This window comes from Poeciliopsis prolifica, unplaced genomic scaffold, assembly GCF_027474105.1.
Source record: "Poeciliopsis prolifica strain line A6 unplaced genomic scaffold, Auburn_PproV2 SCAFFOLD008, whole genome shotgun sequence".
In the NCBI taxonomy this organism is placed as follows: Eukaryota; Metazoa; Chordata; class Actinopteri; order Cyprinodontiformes; family Poeciliidae; genus Poeciliopsis; species Poeciliopsis prolifica.
In genome coordinates, this window is record NW_026562383.1 from 1,889,785 (window position 1) to 1,907,125 (window position 17,341).

Below are 17,341 nucleotides of genomic sequence, written 5' to 3' on the forward strand. Positions count from 1 at the left end.
TCATGCATTTATTTCATCTGCTACATCTCATTATTAAATAATCTAAACTGCCACTATGCCTCTTCAAATAATTCTCGACATCTGATTGGCTCACAAGCAACTACCAATATATGGCTGGTATTTGATTGTATCAAACACAGATCATATTGACACAGTCAAATATGATTACCATATTTGATTGGTGACAAACTATGATTTGTATCAAATATCAATGAGTTGCAAATAGCAGCTATGGACTCAAGCAGTGACTGAGTTAAAATGAACTGATCACCTACAACAGATGTCTATGAAATAAAATATGAATATAATTTTGTCAGCAAAATTATAGGGTATTAAGATGCTTAATATGTTTAAGCATATTAAATACAATCCATGAAGTAATTATTTATTAACAAGCCCTCCTTGGTGTGTGTTTAGAATCCAGATGAAAAAAAAACACGATGGTTAAAACTATGTAAAACTTTCTACTATTTTTTTTTTTTTTTTTTGTTGGGGGGGGGTGAAGTCAAAAGATTTTAAGGGTCGTCCTCCTCTTTTAATGCTAAATACTTTCAAGAAACTTACAGGGTGACACTGCCTCCCTCATGTTTTCCAGTTAACATGATGTTCTTAAGTTTTATATTTTAATATACCATTTGATTTAAATTATTACAGACATCAATATTTATTTACAAATTCATTTATTACCTTTTGGTTCTTAAAATGTAAAGCTGCACTTAACAAATTCACTATTTTGTTTCAAGTTATTACATACGGGACGCATCTTGGCACTTATGCCCCTTGATCATTTTCTTGCCATTGTGATGAAAACGCAAGGCAGCATTCCAAACCGACAGATGGCGCAGCCTCTGGGGGAGGGGTCTGGTTTTGTCGACGTCTCACTTACAGAAGAAGAAGTTTGTCAGTCGCCCGATCTCCCCGCTGGACCTCTGCAAGGTGTCTCCCCGTTCCCTGCCGTCAGACGCGGCGAGTCTGCTCCCGGAGAAACGCATTCCGCCGCCGGGCCATTTGACCAAACTTTTCCCGGTGATACCAGCTGCCCCATTTTCTCGCCATGGCGACGAGTGCGAAGCGAAAGCAGGAGGAGACTCACCTAAAGATGCTTCGGGAAATGACTAGCCTGCCTGCGAATAGGAAATGCTTCGACTGTGACCAGCGCGGCCCGACTTACGTCAACATGACAGTGGGCTCCTTCGTCTGCACCACCTGCTCCGGGATCCTGTGAGTGTCTCCTTTTAGCTTCCGCGCTCTATTTGTTGCTTATAGCAACCGCCGTGGAGCGACAGGAAGCAGCTGTCGACACGAAGCTCCCGGGAGGTCCGATACCGTTAGCTCATTAGCTAGTGGGGAAGACGGGACAGGTAAAGCCGCCGCTCCCTCCTGTTCAGCCGGAGGGCTGTTGGGCTGGGCTTTATGGTCCTCCAGGAGGGAGACTGGCTTGTTTACAGCCTCCCTTCAGCATGACGAGACGCCTTGTCTTGTGTGTAGGCTCACTGTTTGATCTCTGACTCACACTGCCTCGGTGCTCCAGGTTAGCATCCAATTCCCGAAAACCTCCAGGTGTTCCGCTGAAGGGTCATTAAACCAAGCAGAAGAGAAACACACCGCTCTAATTAGGCCTGATAGGCGTTTGGACTTAGACAGGATGGAAAAAACCCTACAATCAGAAAGTCAGTCATTCCTCAAGTTTGAGCCATCGACTTGGTCTAAACATAAAACACATTTCTGCTTCTTCTCTGTGTGCGTCACATGGGTTTTACTCAAGTGTTGGTTTTGCAGGACACCATCCAGGCAGTGGTATAACTGGCAGGTTCCTGTCTCTAGAGTCAGGTTGCAATATGGAGATGAAGCATTAGTAATTGTTTACCAACCATTTACCTTCATATTTCAAATGACTTGGAGGCTAAAAATGTTCATAAGAGTATCGCAGTATTACGTCACTTTTATGACCTTTCCCTTTGACTCATCCTGTGTGTATATCAGCCAACCATACACACATCGTGTGACTTATACAGGGACAAAGGAGTTATAATCTTCTCCATATAAGGCGATTTGACAATACACATGTGCGGTTTTAAAATCTTTCCTATGTTTTGTGTCTTAATGTAATGTTTGTCATATGTGCAGATTGCTGTAAAACACATTTATAACACCAGATCACAAGACATAGAGGGAAATATACAGATGTGGCTAAAAGTTTACATGAAGTCATTATGGGCATGAACGTCCTATAAATACTGCTGCGTGTTTTTGTAAAACAAGATTTAGGTGCTCAACTTTTAAGCTTAGTGTGGTCAAGATGGCAGCATGTTGTAGTAACTCTGTCACATTAATTCTGATTTGTTCTTTTTGTAGATTTTTTTCTACAGTGTTTTTGATTTATGAGTTGCTTTTTTGGGGGGATGCTGTGGTTTTGGATGCTGTTCACCTGGAATTTGGGTTTTGCTTTTAATTTTCTCTTTTAACTTCAGGACAATTGAGGATAGTAACAACAAGGTACATTTTAGTTTGTTTCTTTAAGCAGCTGATTAAGATCTCAAAGGCTCAAATAATGCTTGCGCTATGACCCCCAAATCCCAGAGGAGCTGCAGTGGAGGCAGAGAGAAGGAGGAAGTTCAAACCATCTCTTCCATCGATCATAGTGGACAAGAAACAAACCTCCGACTGTATCCTCTCTCTACTCAGCTTTCTAACCGTAGAGCCAGACAGATTTAAGTAGGAGCAGCAAAAGCAAATGAGGAGGATTGATAGTTCTTGCTAACGGCTCATGATGTCATCCTGGAAGTATATTCTCTGCTGCCCAGATATGACATGTCATGTCAGTCAGTGTCTTCAGTCAGAAGTTTCTTCATATTTATTGCTACAGTGATTACTACCAGAGATCCACAGCTCCATCATCCACGTTTCTCGGAAGAAGCTTCACGGGCCAACGACTTGATGTAGTGACGGTGAATGTGACCTCCCTGCTCCTGGATTTGAAAGTATAAACAACAACCAGATTATTTAGGACGAGAAGAGGAAAGATATAATTCAGATAGATTTAAAGCCTTTGCCCACAACAGAGTCTTCCGAATGGTGACAACACATCTTTACAAGTTGATGACAGAAAAGTTTTTGACCATAATGTTTTAAGGAGCTAGGCTTTCAAACCTAAGAACATCATATGAACTACTAGCCATTGTGGTGGCAGCATCATGCTATAATGAAGAAGAAGTTCTTCATCTGAAATCGACAGCTGCTTGATTGAAATTTTGATTGTTTTGGTGTTCCAACAGGTACATGATCTTGTAAATGCATCATAGCCGGTTCTAATGCAGAATAACAGCAAGCTTCAGGAATGGCCTTTCTAAAAATCCTAATGTTAATTAGCTCTGGAGAGCTTTGTGGAGGATGGGCGGACCGTTGGCTCCGCCCATCAGGTCACGTCTGCACCTGTTCGGTTAACAGTAGTCACCCCACTGTTACCAACTTTTTGTTACCAACAGGCTATATTTAGTGACTTTTTAGACAAAAACCCCCAACAACTTGGTATCAGCAAAAATCTGAATTAGCAGGCCCAGGCTTTCTAGCAATCAATGATTGGCCAGAAAACTGCAATTGGTGCAACCCTTATAATAAAATTACTAGAAAAATAAAACAATTTTATCTTTTCACATGGACATAGTGTAAGAGGGAACCATATCAATATTCTATGTCTAACAGTAAATATAGGTTACAAAACCACTCCTAAAAGTTAGTTCTCTAGTTTTTACTGGTTGAAACTAAATGTGTTTTTCTCCCAATTGGCAGTCAGTTATTTCCTAACTTTTAGATTTATTTTTTTGCCGTTCTTCTGCTTTCAAAGAAATAAATTTTATGATACATGCGATAAAAAAGTGGCGACAAAGGCAGACCCGGTGAGGTTTGTATGCCAGCTAAGTTAACCTATCACTAGTAATCTAAGTAACAAACTTCATGCATAAACCTATTTTTGCTGAACTATTGGCTGATGGAATTTGGTAAAGCATGGAAGCTTATAAAATAGTTTTAAATAAATTCTCTATTTGCTTGGCAAAAATTGGTTTCTGAATTAAAGCCAGTTTCTGAATCAAATCTCTGGACTCTGAAAGATTCTCCTGTGAATCGTGGCGTTCTGTTCAGCAGCACACCTGCACCTCTTAACACAGAGGTCAGGTTATTTTTAGAAACTGCCTTCTTGGCGTTGGGATTTCAACCCGACATGCTGAGGCTGCACTGAATGCAGGTGGAGTACAAATTGCATTTATAAGCTTGTGTGTGTGTGTTTCATGTATGAAAGTTGCTGTTGTTCTTCAGCTAACGTAAAGTCTTCTTTTCTCCTCCCTGCAGGCGAGGACTGAACCCCCCCCACAGAGTGAAGTCCATCTCTATGACCACATTCACACAACAGGAAATAGAGTTCCTACAGAAACACGGCAACGAGGTGCCCTGCACGTCTTCACTCCTAAGCGTTTTCTGACTTCACTTCCTGAGATTCCTCTCCCCCTTCTTTTTTTCCTCCAATTCCTTTTCTCTCCCTCCTCCTGCCCCCTTTACTGACTTTACTTTCTCTCACCTCTGTCCTTCCTTCCACCCCCACCTCAATCCCTCAACCCTTCTCTCTGTGGCCCCCTCTCCCTGTAGGTCTGTAAACACATCTGGCTGGGCCTTTACGACGACAGGACATCAGTTGTTCCAGATTTCAGAGAACCGCAGAAAGTAAAGGAGTTTCTTCAGGAAAAATATGAGAAGAAAAGATGGTAAGTCCTCCCGCTTGGTCACATCACAAACACAAATTCAATAATTTGTCATAAATCAGGGTCCAAACTTTTGGCCACTTGGGACAAAACTGGTGGGCGATGTGGACTTTGAATTTTATTGCAATATTTTGTGATATTATAGTGATAATGAATAAAAATGATGATGCCAAACTTCTAATTTTTTTTGGGGGGGAGAGGGGGATTTTTAGCAAGTGTAGTCATTCTTGAAAAACGTTCCCATTTTAAGTAGTTCAGGACACCAGTTAAAGAAGTTTGATTTATATCACTAAACTAGACACACTACATGTAATCATATTTTCAAATTTACCAATAGTTCTGGAACAGTGGAAAAAATCATAAATATAACTTTCCAATATCGTTTTTTTTTCCAACATTAATGGATATTCATCAAGATAATAAATAAATCAATTTTCTTATCATTAATTACTTTCAGTAATAAATAATATGCCCGCCACCCATTGAGAGCCAGAAAATGTTTATGTAAAATTTTCTATATTAAAATAAAGATATGTTTTACTCTTACCTGCTCAAATATAAACGCAATTTGTACTAAATTAAAGTAGTAGAAAAGAATCAAGATTATCCTAAATGTTGTTTTTTCCTATTATCTTTATGTGGGTTTTTTGTGTTTATTATCGGCAACAAGAACAGAATTAGGGTCCTATAAAATCTGTCAAATGTTGATTATTTTCTGAATTCAATTTTTTTTTTTAATTTTAGCCATATTTTTTAACCCAAAAAGTAAGTAATTATGGTCTGAATGGAAAAAAAAACATTAGCTAAAGGTCAGCTTTTACTATTGTCTGTTTTCACAAATGAAAGAAACTGCTGTGCATTAAAGAAATATTTTATCCTGGGTAGCGTTGACTCAGAGGGTTAAAAAGAAATGCACACCACACTTTTCAGCTTTTATTTTTTGGAAAGAAAAAAGTTTGGATACTCCGTATTATTTTAAGTCCACTTTACAATTATTCCTGTTATGTAGGTCTCGGCCAGGATGACTCGACACTTCTTGCTTTATCAGTGTCAGCTGTGGTGTGAAGAAAGTGTGCCGTCTAATTGTTACTTCCCTCTGCCAAAAATCTTTAATCATATGTTTCAGTCTGCTAGCATGGAGTCTCTACATTATCCACGTGTCTGCTTTTTTCCCTTTTTTCTTACCGTGTAGTTTGTGAAAGACCTTTTAAAGAAACATTGTCGTATGAGAGATGGCAGGAAGTAAAAGGTTTTAAGAAAGAAATGCAGTGAAAGTGAAAAATCTGGGGAGTAATGCCATGTGTGCGCGCGTGTGTTTTGCAGGTATGTTCCTCCAGACCAGGCGAGGGCGGTAGCGAGCGTTCAGGCCTCGGTGTCGGGCTCGTCAGCGAGCAGCACTGGGAGCACCCCGGAGGTTCAGCCCCTGAAAACCCTGCAGCTCAATAAAACGCCACTACGCCAGGTAGGCCCAGCCACTGCGGCTGAGTGGGCCCGGTAACGTCCTGTCCATTGTGGGTTCTGGTGGTCAGTTGTCCTGTGTGTCTGGTTGTTCCAGTCTCCAGGGCTGAGTCGCCCGCAGCCCCACAGCACTGGCCAGGAGAAGAAGTTCGACCTGCTCTCGGATCTGGGTGGAGATATTTTCGCTGCTCCTCCGACTCAAGCTGGCCCCCCCTCCACCAACTTTGCCAATTTTGCACATTTTCCAAGCCAGTCGAGTAAGTCTGCACCCAACACACTTCTTCATTCATCCATTACTCCGTACAATTTCCTGCCGTGTCTTTTAATTTTTTAAAATTATTATTATTATTTCCACACCCTATTTTCCATCTTATGGTTTCTCACATGGCTGCAGCACTTCAGGGTAATTCAAACACCAACTTTGCCAACTTTGAAGCATTTGGAAACACTGCAATTTCATCCCATCTGAGCACATCACCTCCCTCATCAGGTATCACCTTCCCCATCACCCTTCACCATTTTGCTTTATGTTTCTTCATGTTTTGTTTCATGTTGATGTCTTCCAAATGCACTCAGTATTTAGCAATGTTCAGTGAAATCTCCCCCCAACTTTAGAGCTTTAAACTAAAATCAATGTATCCGTTAGAAAGGAGAAAAACCTACTTACATAATTTTTTGTAAATTTTTATTAGGAGCTAATATACCGGCCCCAATTTTCTCAATTTTGGGTGATTGACTGACACTTCCACATGAAGAAGATGTTATCCACATTGGCAAAGATCTAAAAATCAGCCACTGTCCCTGTTTGCTCTGTCACAAGAGACGGTGGTCTGACACCAGATCACATCTGCACATGTGCAGTTAACAACATTCAACCCACTGTTGGAGGGTTGAAACGAATTCTCAAATGATTTGAGTACCTCGATTATTCAAATTCGTCGAGGAAAATTTACCTGCCACGAAGCTTCATTAATTTATGTTTTAACATTTAGCGCATCGTGTTCCAGCCGGAAAATTATTTGCGTTGCGCCGAGCTCTGACTTCTGTCTCTGAGTTGTTGACGAATGCAACGTGTTAATGGCATAACCCATAAAATTGGTGATCGGCTAGAAAACTGCAATCGGTGCACCCTAATTTTTATAGTAACAGTTTAATTTTGGGGGGGCTTTTCTTGCACATTTTTGTGATGCTTTGTGACACAGTGCTAATATTCCTTGAAAGGTGGAGGTGTGCCAATTCCCTCCAAATCCAGTGCCGCTTCAGCTCATTCCCAGGCAGCGAGGTGCACAGAGGACCGCTACGCTGCGCTGGCCGAGCTGGACAGTGAGCTGAGCTCCTCTGTCACCACAGGCAGCAACATGCAGGGGTGAGAGGCCGACACACACACACACACACACACACACACACACACACACACACACACACACACACACACACACACACACACACACACACATACGTTCATTGCAGCTGCTGCCTTTCACACACAGACTGCATAACATACTGCATGAACTATAATTTTCCAAAGCCTTTGAAAAGCATCCATACCGCTTAAACATGTTGCAACTACAATCTTGAAAGTGTTTCACTGGAATTTTATGTGAGTGACCAACGCCATGTAGTGCAAGATTTGTGACATGGAAGGAAAATGATACAAGATTTTCTAAAAAATAAACATTCTTATCAATAAAAATGTGTTTTTATTGGTTGAAAGTCCCACATGAATTTGAGTCCATCCTTCCTCGGGTTCTAAAACGTCCTACAGAAAGTGACTCTAGCAGCTTTCCACGCCCAGAGTCTGCAGAAAGGCCCGAGCTCAGTTAGGTTGGATGGAGGGTGTCTGTGAACATCACTGTTAATGTTCTGCCACTGAGTCTTCAGTGGATTTATGTTGGACTTTGAGTAGGCCACTCTAAAACATGAATTATGATTTAATCTATACTATTTTACTGTTGCTCTGGCTGTTCAGATAAGAAGTTCGTTTTTGACTAGGAAGTGAGACAAGACTTCCCAAAACAACACAAAACGTCATTTATAGCAAATACTTAAAATAAAAAGACATGATGAAGAATATTTATACTCTACTCAATCTATGAAAAGAAAACATTTATTGGCTTTACACCTTTTTGGCAAGTCACAATAATAAATTTCATTGGACAATAAATTGTCCCAGTAATTATTGATAAAATATAATGTTGTTTCAAGAGCATTTTTAAGTAAGATGATAACAGCATAATAATACAAGTTTGCGCTCTCAAAGACCAATAAACTTTACATTTGTTAAGAACATTTCCCTGGAAAATATTTTTGAATATCCAAAATAAAACGCAACCAATAGCAATAAATAAAACGGTTTCGGAAGTTTCCATTAAAAAAAATGGCCCTTCAAAACACATTAAGCAGAAGAATGAAAATGATCAAGCTCAATTTCATTTATCATGTAATTAACAGATTAATCGCTTATTGTGGCAGTCTTAACCTGAGTAACGTTTTGCATGTTTTCATACGACGTTAGAAGGGCTCCTTGCCATCACATTAATCTTTAGCGCCTCCCACAAATTCTCTGAGATTCAAGCTGGGACTCTGGGTTGACTCCTCCTAAATGTTACCTCCAGTGGGAAGACGCATGTTGATTCAATTAAAATATGAACTTTAACCGATATCTGCAAAAGTTCAGTTATTTTCGCATTCAGCTTCCTCCGTCCAACAACCAGCTTCCCTGCTTTAGCTGGTCCTGAAGAAATATTTTCCCTCAGCATGAAGTTGCCACCACTGTGTTTCACCATGGGGATGGTTTAAGAGTGTTGCGTTTTCACCATATACTAGACTATAAATTTGAATTTTCTCATCAGACCGGAGCACCATCGTTCACATCCGACCTCTGACATGTTCAAAGTCTTTAATAAGTCCATAAACTTTTTTCATTAATGTTCTCTGACCCCTTCATAAAAATATATCTGTATTTCCATTTTTATTTGTAAAAGTTTTTTAAATCTCTGTGTCAGAATTCACCATTATGAACTAAAATTTTAGTAAAGTTCATGGTTGTGTCGTGTAAGCCTGTTGCATTAAACAATACAGCAAATAACAGTGTGATAAATTGAAATGTGCTTGATGATCACAGTGCTGAATGGCATTTTTTCTTGTTTTAACCAGTGTGAGTCTATTGATTAATATGTTTTGAAGGACAATTTTGTTTACAGAGACTTCTTAATTATCTTTATTGTTTTGTTTATGTTTGCTTTTTATTTTCATTTGATTTTTTTGTTTTTGGTTGTTTTGTTTTTTGTAATTTGGGATATTAAAAAAAATCTCTTCTAGTTCTATTGTTAAAAGTTATAAATTAAAGTGTATTTATCTTTGAGAGGATTCACTCGCATCTTTATGCATGTTATATTACTTGAAAATGCTCTCAAAACGACAATATTATTGTTTATAGCAATAATTTCTGCAACAATTTATCATCCAGATAAGTTTAGAATTGCAATAGGCCTAGTGATGTGGAAATCATGCTTTAAGTCTTTCGCTGCCAGGTCATTATTCTTTATTTATGGCCTACGACTGTTAAACAGACATTTAAACTGTATCATGTTGTGTTTTGCTCCCACAGGGCCATGTTTGGACCTGTCCTTGGTTCCTCGCCAGCTCAGAACCAACCTGTGATGGCCAACATGCAGCCCGGCTTTGGAGGTGGCCCATTAATGTTTCAGTCTTGATTACAAAGTTTAATTTTATTAAAAAAAAAAAAAAAAAAAAAAAAATATATATATATATATATATATATATATATATATATATATATATATATATATATATATATATATATATATAAAAATTCCCTTCTCACCCACCGCGGGTGGTTCTTATCCTCTGAGCTCGGGTCCTCTACCAGAGGCCTGGGAGCTTGAGGGTCCTGCAGTATCTTGGCTGTGCCAAGGACTGCACATTTCTGGACTGAGATGTCTGATGTTGTTCCTGGGATCTGTTGTAGCCACTGCTCCAGTTTGGGGGTTACTGCCCCGAGGGCCCCGATGACCTCAGGCACCACTGTGGTCTTCACCTTCCAGGCCCTCTCCAGTTCCTCCCTGAGGCCCTGTATTTCTCCAGTTTCTCGTGCTCCTTTTTCCTGATGTTGCAGTCGCTTGGTATTGCTACATCTACCACAACGGCTTTCCTCTGATGTTTATCCACTACGACAATGTCTGGTTGGTTCGCCATTACCAGATATATATATATATATATATATATATATATATATATATATATATATATATATATATTATATATATATATATATATATATATATATATATATATATATATATATATATATATCACTCAGCTCCTTCAGACTAGCCAGCACCAATCATGGTGGAATTGCACATCTGATGAACTCGTTATAGGCGTTACTTCTCAGTGAAACGCTGGTAAAGACGATGCTAAAGGGTTAATTGAGGAATTTTGTTGTGACTTCTTGACGGCAGAGTTTCTGAAAGAGCAGGTGTTTTTAAAGATTTCAAGGTGTTAAATTATAAAGTCAAATATTTTTAAGCCATACTTCATATATCCACCATTTTTGTAACAACTGAAGAGAATTTTATTATGCTCTGAAATTGTACTATGTGGCTGGAAAATACATAACACTGCCTCTTTAATGAATGGCAGCTCTAAGAAGGTGGGTTTACAATTGATTTAAAGGATGCATGTTTTTGCAGGTCATTATTATTTATTCATTGCTTATGACTTATGAGTAGTTTTATGGAAGTTTGCTCCAGGTTAATGGAGCATAAAAACTGAATGCTGCTTCTCCATGTTTGGTTCTGGTTCTGCTGATGCAGAGCAGACCCATAACCAGAAGACCTGAGAGGTCTGGAAGGTTGACATAATAGCAGCAGAGGATCTTTAATGTATTGTGGCGCTAAGCCGTTCAGTGATTTATAACGTACAGGCTGATTTTTATGACTGTTTCATCGTAGCGGTGCCATCCACAAATCCCTTCGTTGCCGCAGCGATAGCCCCCGACATGACCTCCAACCCCTTCCAGGCCAACGGCAGAGGTCCAGCTGCAGGTAGGAACATTTAGAAAACCTTTGTTATTCTGTGTTTCTGATTAGATACTAGTGGAATTTTAATGTAACTCTGTTACATTGACAAATAGTCTATGCTAAGTATCTAATGTATCTGTGTGTGTGTTGTGGGTATGTGTGTACTGTCGCTGTGCACACATGATGTGTGTGTTTCGTAGCCTCGTTTGGTACTGGCTCTATGAGCATGCCCGCCGGCTTTGGGAATGCGTCTTCCTACTGCCTCCCGACCAGTTTCAGCGGAAACTTCCAGCAGCAATTCCCTGGCCAGGCCCCCATTCCTTACTCCCAGCCTGGGGCCTACCACCCTCAGTCTAATGGTTAGTGCCCTGTCCCCTCTGACCTCACACAGTATTGTACCTGTACAGTACCTGCCTTGTATCTTGTATCTACTTGGTCATAAAGGAATGTCTGGATGGACAGTAATTTGTTTTTTTGTTTTTTTTGTTTTTTGGCAGCTGCTGTACAGTTACTGAAGGTTTGCATTTAGGGTGCAAAGCTTTTTGAGTTATTGTTTTCAACATATAACATAATAATAATAATAATAATTTTAAAAAAGCATTCGTCAACATGGCTCTGTTTACACCTAAATGCAACAGAATATCTCAAGGTTTATTCTCTCATTTTATTTTCCCTATTTCTTTCAAAGTTTTGAATCATTGACTGTTATGGTTTAAATCATTTTAATATTTATGTGTTTGTGTGAAGTGAAGCCATATTCCTTCCTTTCTTTCTGTCCCCCTCAGGGCCCGCCTTCCCAGTCTACGGTCAGAACAAGCCCTCTATTACACCCTTTGGGCAGCCCATGGCTGTTCCTGGCATGTCCAATAACCCATTTATGGTGAGCATGCTCTGTCCCGTGTTTTCCACAGTTCTCTTCAGAACTACCCAATCCCACCAGGGGTCTTTCTTCTGCTGCAGTGCTTGCTTTTTATTTTGTTTTTATTTTTTCTGTTTGTGTTGTGGAATCTGCGATGGCCTTGGAGTGCAAACCACATCAACAAATTACTGAACACAACTAAAGATTGAAAAACACAAGAACATTAGCTAAGCATAATTCCAACTTAAGAAAACACAACAACAATAACTAAACAGAAGAGGTAAGTCCCTGAGGCGTCGCTGATTGGATGACACCACTTTTCATGTTGCGATTTTTGATTTGTAGTCGTGTTTAGTGATTTGCGGAAGCGGTTTGCACTTCAGGGCCACCGCAGGAACCTAATCTTGGATAATTCTTTTTATTTCAGGCTGGAGCGCCAGCGGGGCCGTTCCCCTCTGGAGGTTCATCCACCAACCCTTTCCTGTAGCACAGCTCCTGGCTTCGGCCACCAGAGGGCAGCATGCAGCACATACTCAAACGCACCTGTTCCGTCACGCAACTAGTGACAGTACATTTCTTGAGAAAAGACTTATCTATTTTTTTCTCCATGAAAGAAGTTTACAACACTATGAAGGAGTACAAAGGAATATATTTAGGACTAAGGGACAGTTATGGGGGAAATGTACTGTCTGGACTATACTCCATTATTGTATGCTTTTTATTTTTAATATTTTTTCCGTTCTAACTGTAAGCTTTGTGCATATCACTATTTGTAATCACGAACAAGTACATGTAATGTATAACAAGGACTGAACTAACAAGGATGCGTAACCACAAACCTTGTGTTTAAAAACAACAAAAAAGAAAAGGGGAAGAAAATCACTTCAAACTAATAGATAGGTAACAGTTTACATTTTAACAGGGTCCCATCAAAATCTGCATTTTTGGTAGCGTGAAGCAGTCATAATATTGTTTTTTTGTTTTTGTATGTTTGTTTTTCATTTTCAAAAAAGGGAATTGTTGTTTTCTTGTTAATTTAAGAACTCTTGTTTTTCGCACCAGGTTTTCTGTATTAAGCCGTGTTTCCATTACTGCCATTCTTGAAATATAAAAGTAGGCTTTAGTCTGATAGCTAGGACTTTTAAAAAATACAATGAAATGTAACCTTCAGAGCAGGTTCGTGTAATTTGGCATTGATCTGAGACAATAGGCCAACATTTAAAGATTGTCGATTAGGCGTGGACTGGTGTGAGACTGTCACCATATGAAATTAAGTAAAAAAAAACAAAAAACTGCAGTTTTAATACTTAATTTGCTTATTAATTAATTAGCTTAATTAATGAGACAATAGGCCAATTGTCTCATTAATTAATTAGCTTAATTAATGAGCTAATTAAGTCATATTTCATCTGAAAAGTAATTCCTACAATTTTTACCTATTGGTTTCTACAGAAATAGGAATATTTATGATGGTCCTACAGAGACTAAAGCAGAAATATATAGTAAATACCTGTTAAATTTAGTCATTAAGTGCTTATTAGCCGACCTGCTAAGGTAGTGGATGCTTACCAGAGGAGATTCATAGCTTACCAACTGTAGGTTTAAAACAGTGCTACCCTCAGGGTGGGTGGTTCTGTCTTTGTCTTCACACAAATATTTCCAAACAGCTGAGCTAGTTTTTCTGTTCAGCAACCAGCTGGGGCAGGGCGTCTTACTGTAGGCCCCAGGCCCACGCCTGTTGGCAGTGCACAGCAACTATACTATGTAGATTATGAGGCAGACTGGGGTCTGTCGTGTTTTACTCACAGGTAAAGGAGCAGAAACGGCTCTTAGAGCAGAAACAGAGGAGAACCAAGTAAAGGTTGAGTATTAGTCGGATTTCTTTGTGTCATTTTACCTGAGCTGATAAGTCCTTGTTAAAGTTGATAAGTATACTCTTGTTACTTGGGGAGCATAATTCAGATATTCTCTATATTCTATGAATAAAAGCAGCAGAAAGAGACTGTTATTGAAGGCCTCAGGCTTGTGATCCGGTTTGGGCTACCTCAGAACACATGAAGTCAGGATCCCACGGTTCTGTTGGGGAGCGGCGCTTTAAAAGCAGAACATCTTCAGCATTTGACTGACTAAACATCTGAGCGATCAGGGTTGTGCTCACTGTCCTCTTTTTGAATCTGTCCTCTTTGTCTTCGTTCTTAACGCATCAGATGAGACGAGCAAAAGGTGGAGAGAAGACGGTTTGTGTAGATGAGGCCAAGTTTCAGGACTGCACACATCACTGGACCAGCCCCCCTGACTGTGGGCAATTTGAATTTCAGTTATGTTTTAAGAAAAAAAATGTTTCTTGTTTTTACAAGACTAGGTAGTAAATGTGTACATTTATAAATATATGTATAAATAAATTAAAAGATTTTTAACTACACTGCCTAACTTGTAAGTCTTTATAGCAGATGACATACTTGGCGCTTCAGCAACATGCTGCATGAATTGATGACACATAAACATTTAACAAAGATCATTTCAGGTTCATCTATATGTTGTATATTTATTAGGTTTCTTAAGTCTGGATTTGGTCCTGTAAACATAAAATGTGATCTGGATGATGATCTGGATGATAATCTGGATGATAATCTGGATGATGATCCTTGAATCTCAACAGGACTGAGTCTGGCGTTGTCAGGGCAACGCCCAAACACTCGACATGGCGTCGCTTCTAACAGATCCGTTGTTTGAGACTTGTGGACGGGGTCCTCCGCCAATTAAAGATTATTACCACTTTTTTGTCACCAAGTCAGAAGTAAGTAACCACTGTGTGCGGCACAGAACAGCTTTTGTTTCCTTTTTTGTAGTTGAAAGGGTTGAAACGGCTAGCATAAAGAGCTAAACCTGCGGAGAGACATTTCCAACTTTTCCATCAGTTTTCAAAAATAATAGGCGCGTCTCAATTCGTTTGAAGTCTTCAAAAAGTGAATTACACACAGTAATTTAATGTCAGAATTAAATTACTTTTGAAATTATTTTCACTTTTTATTTTTAATCAGATTTCTGATATATGTTTTTTTTCAGTGACCTTAATCCTTTTATTTTATGTGGAAATGTGGACAGACCTTATGGCTTTAGTATTTCTGTTCCATCATATGTCACAAATGCTTAGATGAAGAAAAAGGGCCTCACTGATATTTAATAAAAAGAACCAGTCTGTGTTTTTTCCCTCCCTGATTTGAACTGGAGCTCCTTTACTCTGACCATTTCCAGATAATATGGAGATGGTGGAAGATCTCCCCCAGAACGGTGGACAGACACAGCAAGCCCGGAGAGGTGAAGGAGTCTCTCAGCGACTTCTTGGAGGACCCTGATCTACAGAGTAAGGCAACGACATCTCGAGATTTGTTAAAACACAGTCAGTGGAAACAAATGTCTCGTCTGACTGCAAAACACAAAAGAGAAAAGGCAAAACTAGTCAGGGGAGTTGGTTAGTGGTTAGTAGAGGCGTCTCTGAGTACCATCAAATTTCTAAAATTTGTGCTTCCTCTGCAAATAACATCAATTTAGAGAGTATAAAAACTTGATTATATTTATTCTTTTAATATTTTATGATCAAATTTATTCTTTACATTTGCCTTTTTTTTTTTCTTTTTTTTTTTTTTGCTATGACAACATTTTTGTATCAGGAGAAGAAAAAATCTATATCAAACATTTAGTAAAAGCACCCAAAAAAATGATTATCATCAATACTAAGCAGTATCTAACACAACTAAAAGACCTTCTCCACTCTGCCTGTCACACACTGCATGGTGAACTGCAGCTCCTGCTGTCTGGGAAGGCATTAAGAGCCACAAGTGAGAACGACGATTTCCTCTAAGGCTTGCTGTTGTAGAATCATCGTGTCTCTGATTGTGTTTCATCTGGTTGCAATAGACTTTTTTTTTTTTTTTTTGTTGCTAATTATAACAAGCAATAAATAATATCAAGCATGTAATCTACAAAAAAAAACAAACAGACTATGGCCTCCTCTTTCAGGAGAAGTCAGAGTGGTTTTTGGAGATCATGTCCTGGAGTTCACCATCGCTTTGTGCGAAGGCCGTTACAATTATCTTGATCGGTTGTCCGACCCCCTCCTCCTACGGATAATAAACTTTCTGGAGCTGGAGGATGTGGATCAGCTTGCACAGACTTCACGCAAGTTTCAGCAGGTGAGCTGCAGAAAAACACAAATCAAATAATTCTATATTATGCACATTTTGTATTGCTTCAATTTTGAGACACTGTACCAAATATTTTACTTTTTTACAAAATTGCTTCCATGAAATCCAATAAAATATAAAGTCAATGAAGATATCATTCGTAAACTGCCTTTTGCATTCACTCTGGTTTTTTGCCTGACGTTAAAATGATGATCTGAAAGATTAAATGTGGCAAAACCATAAACAGAAACAAAATCTCTGAGGTAGAATATCCTTCTTTTACGTCACTGTATCCTACCGTGAAGTGTTTTTCCCTTCAGCTGTGTGGGTCAGAGGAGTTCTGGGAGAAGGCAATGCGTCGCCGTTGCTGCAGCATTTCTGACGAAGTGGCATCTCTGGCAAAGGAAATAGGCTGGCGCACCGTTTTCTTCACCAACAAGTTACATCTGCAGAGGCTGCTCAGCCGCAGGAGGCATTCAGCTAGGGAGCAACAGGAAGGCACCGGCACCGAGGACGTTACAGAGTCACGGGAATCTTCCACTGAAAGCTTTGAGGAAATGATCGCTGGTATTAGAGCTGATCCAGACTCTGACCATAAAGAGCCACACCTTGACAGCACTGAGGTACAAGTTGACAACATTGATCCACAGATTGACAACATCTCCACCCGTGATGCCGCCTCTGGTTCAGAGGGTGGAGTATGATTCCATTAAACTCCTTTGCTGACCGCTTTAAGGACAACATCCAGTTGTCTGAGATTGAGAATTTCCTCCAAACAGAAAGTTGTTCAGGGGGTGGGAGGGAGCACAAAGCCAGTCTGACTGACAAAAGCCTTATTTAAATTTCAGTTGAATTCTTATAGTTGTATCATTAACATGTGTGATTAAATATCTGGTTAGTTGCTCATTTGAATCATCTTTTTCTTCATTTGTCTACATTACTTGTTTGACTACACATAAGAGACTTACTTTACAGTAACAGAAATCATTTTAATGTTAATGTACATTGATATTTACAATTCATAACTCAGAAGAGCCAATT

General features: G+C 39.3%; 2 protein-coding genes across 4 annotated transcripts; both read left to right on the forward strand.

Annotated features, from left to right (window-relative positions):
* The first annotated feature begins 858 nt into the window (after window positions 1-858).
* agfg1b (ArfGAP with FG repeats 1b) lies at window positions 859-14,538 on the forward strand. 3 transcript variants are annotated; one of them, XM_055033611.1, is made up of 12 exons: window positions 860-1,221; window positions 4,348-4,441; window positions 4,642-4,757; window positions 6,078-6,216; window positions 6,310-6,469; window positions 6,607-6,702; window positions 7,434-7,578; window positions 9,823-9,902; window positions 11,189-11,281; window positions 11,458-11,616; window positions 12,043-12,137; window positions 12,544-14,538. In XM_055033611.1, the coding sequence occupies exons 1-12, from the start codon at window positions 1,055-1,057 to the stop codon at window positions 12,601-12,603; spliced, it is 1,404 nt and encodes a 467-aa protein (XP_054889586.1). In that variant the 5' UTR covers window positions 860-1,054; the 3' UTR covers window positions 12,604-14,538. The 3 variants fall into 3 exon arrangements, with proteins under 3 accessions (XP_054889587.1, XP_054889586.1, XP_054889588.1); XM_055033613.1 differs by lacking the exon at window positions 860-1,221 and adding an exon at window positions 1,274-1,361; XM_055033612.1 differs by lacking the exon at window positions 6,607-6,702 and having other exon boundaries at window positions 859-1,221.
* A 208-nt stretch (window positions 14,539-14,746) lies between these two features.
* On the forward strand, window positions 14,747-17,199 carry fbxo36b (F-box protein 36b). Its single transcript, XM_055033397.1, has 4 exons — window positions 14,747-14,913; window positions 15,372-15,480; window positions 16,137-16,309; window positions 16,621-17,199. The coding sequence occupies exons 1-4, from the start codon at window positions 14,818-14,820 to the stop codon at window positions 17,002-17,004; spliced, it is 762 nt and encodes a 253-aa protein (XP_054889372.1). The 5' UTR covers window positions 14,747-14,817; the 3' UTR covers window positions 17,005-17,199.
* Window positions 17,200-17,341: the final 142 nt, after the last annotated feature.